Source organism: Oryx dammah, unplaced genomic scaffold (genome assembly GCF_014754425.2).
Source record: "Oryx dammah isolate SB20612 unplaced genomic scaffold, SCBI_Odam_1.1 HiC_scaffold_29, whole genome shotgun sequence".
NCBI lineage: Eukaryota > Metazoa > Chordata > Mammalia > Artiodactyla > Bovidae > Oryx > Oryx dammah.
Window position 1 is genome coordinate 90,502,581 of NW_024070213.1, and position 8,605 is coordinate 90,511,185.

The 8,605-nt window shown below is 45.2% G+C and overlaps 1 protein-coding gene across 2 annotated transcripts in view; it reads left to right on the forward strand.

Annotated features, from left to right (window-relative positions):
* Window positions 1-1,297: 1,297 nt before the first annotated feature.
* SP1 (Sp1 transcription factor) overlaps window positions 1,298-8,605 on the forward strand; it is a 38,300-nt gene continuing 30,992 nt past the window's right edge. The window contains exons 1-3 of one of the 2 annotated variants that reach the window (XM_040234274.1): window positions 1,298-1,468; window positions 2,526-2,680; window positions 2,996-4,508. In XM_040234274.1, the coding sequence (XP_040090208.1) occupies window positions 1,462-1,468; window positions 2,526-2,680; window positions 2,996-4,508 (1,675 nt within the window). In that variant the 5' untranslated portion in view covers window positions 1,298-1,461. Of the gene's footprint in view, window positions 1,469-1,961; window positions 2,433-2,525; window positions 2,681-2,995; window positions 4,509-8,605 lie in introns of those variants that run through there. The other variant, XM_040234275.1, reaches the window with a different exon arrangement.

Consider the following 8,605-nt stretch of genomic DNA (forward strand, 5'->3'; position numbering starts at 1 on the left):
TGACCTTGTCACGTTATTGACAAGTCACCCAGGCTGCCGCCACAAAAACTAGGATAAAGGAAAGGCAGAATGGGAGGCCAGAAATTCAGGAAAAATCCTTTTATGCACTTGCAAAAAGCAAGAACTTTATTTTGCTACTTTGCTTTGCTTACAGCGTATTTACAATTAAGGGGGCAGCGGCAGCAGAAAGTGGCTTATAGGACCTTGATTATTATGGGAGGTTCTCCAACATAGTTTAGCTCCAAACGCAAGCTCTTGAAAAGTTAACCCGCCTTAAGTAGCCAGCACCAGACAAATTGGGAGAATTTAATAAAATGGCGTTTGCTGGAGTCTCACAAAGACCTCGCAAATCGGTCACCTCAGCTGTGTGAGAACTCTCACCAGAGCTCTTGCGCCTGTACCCACAGGGCTTACACCACATTCAGAGGCATCCGCCTGCCTCTCCGCCCACCCCTAAAGGGGTGAGACTCGAGAAGTACTTTTAAGAACGGTTAAATTAAGACTCAAAGGAGCCTTGGTGTCAAAGCAAAACTTTGCGCCGAGAGGCTCGGCCTGACACTTGTTGAGCTGCACGGTTCAGCTGAAGCGTTGCTACCTAATCACTGTAAAGACGTCCCCCGAGGAGGGCCAAAATGGCGACGGACTCCTCTTGGCACAACCCTGTTCCTCCCGGTTCTGGTAACGCCCATCGGCCAAGTGGAGGCGGTAGCTGACTTTCCCCCGCGCCACCTCATTGGACCGAACGACTGAGGCAGAGGCCAATTCTCCTCTGCCCACTCCAGGTTCTTGCCCTCAGAGCTCACGCGGCGTTGAATTGGCTTTTATACACGTCAATTTGCGTCCTATCGCGTCTCTTTTCAGTGTTAATCCAATCATAACTTTCCTGGCGGCCCGCCTGATTTCTGATTGGTTTTGATCTGCTTCATCCTATCCCATTCCTGTCTACTTCTTACCTCCTCCCACTAGGACTTTGCCCAGGCACGTCCAAGCTTCTGGTTGGTTGTTGTTCTGTCATTCCAATGAAAGCTCTTCCAATCCCTCCTACTCACGCAGCGCGCCTGGCAGTTGACTGGCTTCTTCCCCAAGCCCATCATCTTTAGTTCCTGCCCACCTTCACTTCCTGCCTCTTTCATTGGCCTCTAAAACTGAGAGGCCGATCTTTTGGGGCGGACACCACGCACGCAACTTTGTCTTACCCGCCTTAGAGAGCAAGCGAGCCTTGGCATTGGGCAATCTGCCTGTCTTTCTTCTGCAAGTCCCTCCTTTCTCCCTCCCTCATTGGGCGGGGCAGCAGTAAAGAGGCGGGGCCTAGGCCGGGCTTGTGGCGCGCTGCTCCCTCCTCCTTACCCCCCCCTCCCTGTCCGGTCCGGGTTCGCTTGCCTCGTCAGCGTCCGCGTTTTTCCTGGCCCCCCCCAACCCCCCCGGACAGGACCCCCTTGAGCTCGTCCCTCAGCTGCTACCATGAGCGGTAAGGATGAGTCCACTCCAAGCTTAGGGGTGGGAGGGGAGTGAGGGGGCGCGCGCGAGGGCCGACCGGGCGGTCCCCGCCGTGAGGGGGGGCGGGCGGGAGGCGGCGGCGGCGGCCTTGGTCCCGCCCGGGGCGGAGGGAAGGGAGGGAGAAGGGGCAGTGGCGGGGCCTCCGCGGAGGAGGAGGGGGATGGGCCACCCGCCCCGGGGGAGGGGGCAGCGTGGCCTCGCCCGCCCCCTGCCCGCCCCGGCCACGGGGGACGGGCCTTACCCCCCACTACTCGGCTGCCCGCCTGAGGCTCCTCCTGCCGGGGGCTGGAGCCGCGGGGGCGGCCCGAGCAGAGCAGGCCCCGCCCGGGCCAACCGCCTCCCTGGTCCGCCCTCTGGTCGCCGCCGGCCCCAAGGCCCTCCTCCCTTCCCCCCTGCCGTAGATTACCCCTCCCCCCGTAAATTACCCCTCCCCCCTACCGTCCCGCCCTTTCCACGCCCCACACCCCGAAACCGCCCTTTCCCTCTAGGGCCCGCCCTCTAGCCGCCCCGAATCGCTTGATTTCTAACCCCTGGACCTCTTTAGCCCCTTATTAGTATTTATAAATGTTTCCCCACCCAAACTTTTTATCTGTTCTTTTCCCCTTTCTCCTCCTTTCCTCTTGTTACTTTTTACACTTGAGTTTTTCTCTTTCTCCATTTCCTTTGACCCTAGTTTTTAGCAAACTTTCCACCCACCCACATGTTTTATGCCTTATCTATCCTTTTTTCCCCCCAGGTTACTTTTTCAACATGCCCGCCGACCCTCGTATTTCCTGTACCAAAAGCACCTTTTCAGTGTTTTCTGAGTTTAATTTTGTGCAAGGGAGAATTGAGGTCCAGTTTTGGCAACACTGAGCCTAGATCACATCCTACTGGTCTGCAACTGTTCCTTCTCCCCGAATCCTTTTTTTAATACTGGCGCCTTTCACCTTCCTGTTAGTCATTTGTTTCATCACAGCCTCTTTTACCCTTTCTCACTTTTTAAGTTTGCTTTCTCCAATTTTAAGTTATTTAAAATTTATTTCTAGACCAAGATCACTCCATGGATGAAATGACAGCAGTGGTGAAGATTGAAAAAGGAGTTGGTGGCAATAACGGGGGCAATGGAAATGGTAGTGGTGCCTTTTCTCAGGCTCGAAGCAGCAGCGCAGGCAGTAGCAGCAGCAGCGGAGGAGGAGGGCAGGTAAGTGATGATCCTGACAGAATGGGGAAGGTGCTGAGAGGCTGTAAATATCCTTAGATGACTGTAGATGACTGTCTTTTTACAGAAAAAATTTTGGGGAAGGGCTAAACCATTTTATAGATAGGGAAGTAAGCACAGAGAGACAAGTGACTTGGAGATCCCCCTAAATGAGAGTTTCAACAGTATAGATAGATCCAGCTTTTTGTTTGGTTGGGTTTTTCTTTTTTTCCCCCTTTTGCACTGTTACACTGCCCCCTGGTCTGGCAAATGGGTATCACTAAAGTAACTCCTTTCCTCTCCCTTATTTCTGGCCAGGAATCCCAGCCATCCCCTTTGGCTCTGCTGGCAGCAACTTGCAGCAGAATTGAGTCACCCAATGAAAACAGCAACAACTCCCAGGGCCCAAGCCAGTCAGGGGGCACAGGTGAGCTTGACCTCACAGCCACACAACTTTCCCAGGGTGCCAATGGCTGGCAGATCATCTCTTCCTCCTCTGGGGCTACCCCTACCTCGAAGGAACAGAGTGGCAGCAGTACCAACGGCAACAATGGCAGTGAGTCTTCCAAGAATCGCGCGGTCTCCGGTGGGCAGTATGTTGTGGCTGCTACTTCCAACCTTCAGAACCAGCAAGTCCTGACAGGACTACCTGGAGTGATGCCTAATATTCAGTATCAAGTAATCCCACAGTTCCAGACCGTTGATGGGCAACAGCTGCAGTTTGCTGCCACTGGGGCCCAAGTGCAGCAGGATGGTTCAGGTCAGATACAGATCATACCAGGTGCAAACCAACAGATCATCACAAATCGAGGAAGTGGAGGCAACATCATTGCTGCTATGCCAAACCTACTCCAGCAGGCTGTCCCCCTTCAAGGCCTGGCTAATAATGTACTCTCAGGACAGACTCAGTATGTGACCAACGTACCAGTGGCCCTGAATGGGAATATTACCTTGCTGCCTGTCAACAGCGTTTCTGCAGCTACCTTGACTCCTAGCTCTCAGGCAGTCACGATCAGCAGCTCTGGGTCCCAGGAGAGTGGCTCACAGCCTGTCACCTCAGGGACTGCCATCAGTTCTGCCAGTTTGGTATCTTCACAAGCCAGTTCCAGCTCCTTTTTCACCAATGCCAATAGCTACTCAACAACTACTACCACCAGCAACATGGGAATTATGAACTTCACCACCAGCGGATCAGCAGGGACCAGCTCTCAGAGCCAGACACCCCAGAGGGTCAGCGGGCTGCAGGGTTCTGATACTCTGAACATCCAGCAGAACCAGACATCTGGAGGTTCACTGCAAGCAAGTCAACAAAAAGAGGGAGAGCAAAACCAGCAGACACAGCAACAACAAATTCTCATCCAGCCTCAGCTGGTTCAAGGGGGACAGGCTCTTCAGGCCCTCCAAGCCGCCCCATTGTCAGGGCAGACCTTTACAACTCAAGCTATCTCCCAGGAAACCCTCCAGAACCTTCAGCTTCAGGCTGTTCCAAACTCTGGCCCCATCATCATCCGGACACCAACAGTGGGGCCCAATGGACAGGTCAGCTGGCAGACTCTTCAGCTGCAGAACCTCCAAGTTCAGAACCCACAAGCCCAGACAATCACCTTGGCCCCAATGCAGGGTGTTTCTTTGGGGCAGACCAGCAGCAGCAGTACCACCCTTACACCTATTGCCTCAGCTGCCTCCATCCCTGCCGGCACAGTCACTGTGAATGCTGCTCAGCTCTCTTCCATGCCTGGTCTCCAGACCATTAACCTCAGTGCATTGGGTGCTTCAGGAATCCAGGTGCACCAGCTTCCAAGCCTGCCCTTGGCGATAGCAAATGCCTCAGGTAAGACTTGAAATCTTTTGCATTTATCTCTAGAGCTACTTAGCATCTCAGCTGAAACCATTGAGTCTAAAGAAGAGGGAGTAGGATCTTTTGAGGGCAGTACTTCTGAGGGCAAGTCATTTAGATAAATAGCAATGATTCTAAGTCATTTGGAGCTGACTTAATAAGAACTTTTTCCTCTTCAGTTAATCTGTCCAGAAAGGAGCATTTCTGGGCAGTGCTCTTGGGGTCTCTGTACTTTCAGTGCCTGGTACTACAGTACAAGAGTGGGTAAACTTTTTCTTTAAAGGGACAGATAGTAAATATTTTAGGCCTTGTGGGCCACATAAGTTCTCAGTTATATGTACTTTTTTGTTTCTGCAACCTTTTAAAAATATAAAATATTCTTACCTTGAGGGCTTTATTTGGCTTGAGGGTTCTTCTCTGCTGATAGGAATGGATTATAAACTTATCTGTAGGGCAGTTATTAAATCATCAGATATTTCTCACAAACTATAAGCAGGGGAAAACTGATGGATTCCAAAGGACTTCAACAAACTAAGTTCCCTGGTTAATCTTTTAGTTAACCAGAAGAGCCTACCCTTTGAGGTTTAATTTTTTCAACTCCTACTTAGCTTGAAAGTATTAATGTGTATTTTTAATAAGCTTCCTAGGTGATTTTCTTTTGTTTTGTTTCTTAAGCCTCCTAGGTAGTGATTCTAATACTTTCTAGATTAGAGAGCCACTTTCTAGACTGCTTTGAAACTAGTGTATGGTTGAAAGGTGGAAGAGAACAGAAGTGGGGCACAGAGTGGAGTGGGGAGATGGAATTAAGAGGAATTAGAAGTAAGAACTTTGAGGGGGAAAGAGAATTGTCAAGGAAGGAGGTGTATATATTGGAATGTATGTTGAATCAGTTGACACTACTATTCAGTCATTTATTTTGAACTGTATTTTACTAGTATTGGTTAATTTGAAATTTAGAACCTCTATTTAAAACGGTGAGAATTTATTTAGAGTTTATCATTTTAAATTTCATGGTGATAGAACTAGTCTTTAATGAAGCACATTAGGATACATGCATCTTTATATTCTGGCATGATATATAGAAATTATGATGAGAAGTAGTTTAATACCACTGAACTACTTCTGTTGGTATATCTGTGGATTTGTTAATTGTTTAGTTTTATTATAGAGTTCTCATTCTGTTTAGATTGGTTCTTATGTAAGAGAGGGTAACAAATAGGCAACCATATTTCCTGCCTCCTGCAGCTTAGGAAAATCTGTGGTGGGGAGGTCTGCTCAAGTTCACTGCTTTCTTACAGTCTTGGATGTTTAAAATTACTACACTTTGAGCCTTAAGAGACAGAAATTTTGTTAGTGAATTGGAGATCTTAAAATAGAAGGTTAGAGCTGAAAGAGACCTTAGGAATCATCTCATACTCCTGCCTTATTTTCCCGATAAGGACTTCGAGATACTGGGAAGCACGTATGTTATGAGACTACTTGCTGTTGGTTCTGGTCTGGCGCATTCATTACCTATTAATTTTAACTTGGGACAAGAGATGTCATGTTTTAACTTGGGACATGCTTTAAATTGTTAAAAACCTTTTGGAAAACATATCTTTTGTTAGTCTGAAATTTAAGGCTAGAGAGCTGGCAAGTGTTTATAGACTAAAAATTATGTGAGTAGAAATAGGAAAAGTTTAATAAAAACTGAACCTAACAGCTTGGAAAATTAGACACTTTCTGGGTAATCTACGTTTGTGTGTTTGTTTTCTCTTTGCTCTTAAGTTATTGAGATTGTTGTAGATAGTATTAATTTGGATCCTTGCAATGTGTAAATGGTTGATAACTTGAGTTCTAAGGAACAGTTATGAGACACTTTCATTGCTACATCATGGTCTGGGGAAGTCTGCCATTTACTTGGTCATAGGATAGGGCTACCTTCCTAGCTGTTATTGATGGTCTTCAGAGAGACTCTAGAAAACGCATGCCTTTCTATAAGATAGTAGCAGCTTGACATTCACTAAGAAGAGAATGAAGCTCTGAAAGGCCATTTTGTGAGAGTTGAGATTGCTTTGTTAATAGTGGTTTTGAAGATATGTATTTCCTCCTTTCTGGTTAGTCATAGTTGTGCAACATTTTTTCCCCTTCAATTGATCTGACTTTAGCCTTAATAAAAGATAATGCAGTCATTTCCTGGAAGCTTAGTGCTCTTAGCTGTTGCCTGGCTGCTACAAAGTCTCTCATTTTACCCCTTTTTCTGGTATATAGTTATTTTATTAGAAAAATTCAGCCTCTTGGCAGTATGATGTAGTGGAAAGAGCGATTAATGTGAACTCATGTTGTAAGATAGGTAAGTAGATAGCATTCTGCAAAGGGAGACATTATTTTTAAATGGTTGTGGAAGACTGCAGCTTCTATGTCACTTAATAGATTTAGTCTTTTTTTGGCCCTACTGCATGGCTTCTTGTAGGATCCTAGTTCCCTAAATAGGGATTGAACCCTTATACCCCACCTCCCACCTCTAGCAGTGAAATTGAAGAGTCCCAGCCACTGGATGGCGAGGGAATTTCCACATTTGTTATTTTTAAAAGTCATCTTTTAAAACTTTTCTAAGTTCTCTTGTTGACTTTTATTATGTTTATTTGTTTGCTTGAATATACAGGCAAAGGCACAAACTTAGACCCCAAATCAGCCACCCATCTCTGTATTCCTGTTTTTCACAGTTCTGCCACTGGTGGGTGATAGTGAGGAAGGGACCACCCAAGTAATGTGGAATGATCTATTGGCTCTTAGTTTTTGTTATTTTTTAAGTGAGCAGCTTTTCCTTTTTTTAAAAATTAACACCCTGTCCCCTTTATTCTTTTATCAACACTCTTTTCTCTCATTTGGTAGTTATACGCTCTGATCTCGGTTCTGTTTTTTTTTTTTTTTTAAGCTTCAAGCTTCAGACTTTTTTCTCAGCCCTGGCTAAGTTCAGAAAACTCTTCCCCAAGGTTGAGGAGGGGCCAGTTTTGAAAGACTTAGTTTGGATGACTTCGTGGGAGTTCTGCCTAATAAAGAGTTCGGGACTGGGCTTTGGCAAGAGAATAAAACATATTTCCTTGGTAGCTATAATTCACTCATGAAGCAAATTTCAGACACTAAAAATAAAAATTTCACATCTGCTTAGTTTTATTGGGGTCAGGAAAATGTCTCCTCTTAGAAGTTAAGTTGAATGCGATACCAGAGTTGGTTTGCCAACAGTGTCACTAAACTTGGGGTCAGATTGCTGAGACCTATTTTGTTAACAGAGTTGTATTTTAGACTAGTTCATTTGAACATAAATGTTAAGTAGGTTTAGTTGGTTTAAATGTGTCCAGAATTATCATTCTAGTGCAAAGGGTCATACAAGATAATTTTCTATTTTAAAATAATATATTTCTATTGACTATAATATCAAATGTTTCAGCATCATTTGCTTTCTTTAGTGTGATTTTATAAGTGTAATTTAAATGAGTTCAGTGTAAGTAGAAAAGATCTCCTTTAAAATCTAGGTGCCTTGATTGATTTGGAAAGACTGAGAAGACAGTCTTGAGACTTTTTCAGTTCCTATTTATTTATTCCAGTGGCTTTCTGTCAATGACGTCATTGTTAAATATCATTGCATTGTGTAATGTGGTCCTTTTAGTTCTTAATTAAATAACAAGAGCACAAGGGTGCCTAGTGTTTTGGAAAAATTTAGTATCTGTTCTGTTCTCAGATCTCCCTTTCTCTTTATTCTACATTGTAAAGTAGCATATAAATGTTGGCACTAAAAATGTAGTTCTGCTCATTTCTTGGTTCTAATTGTTTTGTTTTCCCTCCTTGAAAATATTTTAAATGTAAGAGGAACACCTGTAGAAAAGCTGTATTACATAATGTTTTGTAAGTTACTGATTGGGTAAACATTAATAGATAATAGTTGAAATTTTTCAGTTTGCCATTTAATTGAAAAACAAGCGTATTTTTCATATTTCTTATGGAAGGTATGTCAAAATAAGCAGCGTGACAATATACCGCCTTGACATACTCCTTTTCCTATTTGGAACCAGTCTGTTGTTCCATGTCCAGTTCTAACTGTTGCTTCCTGA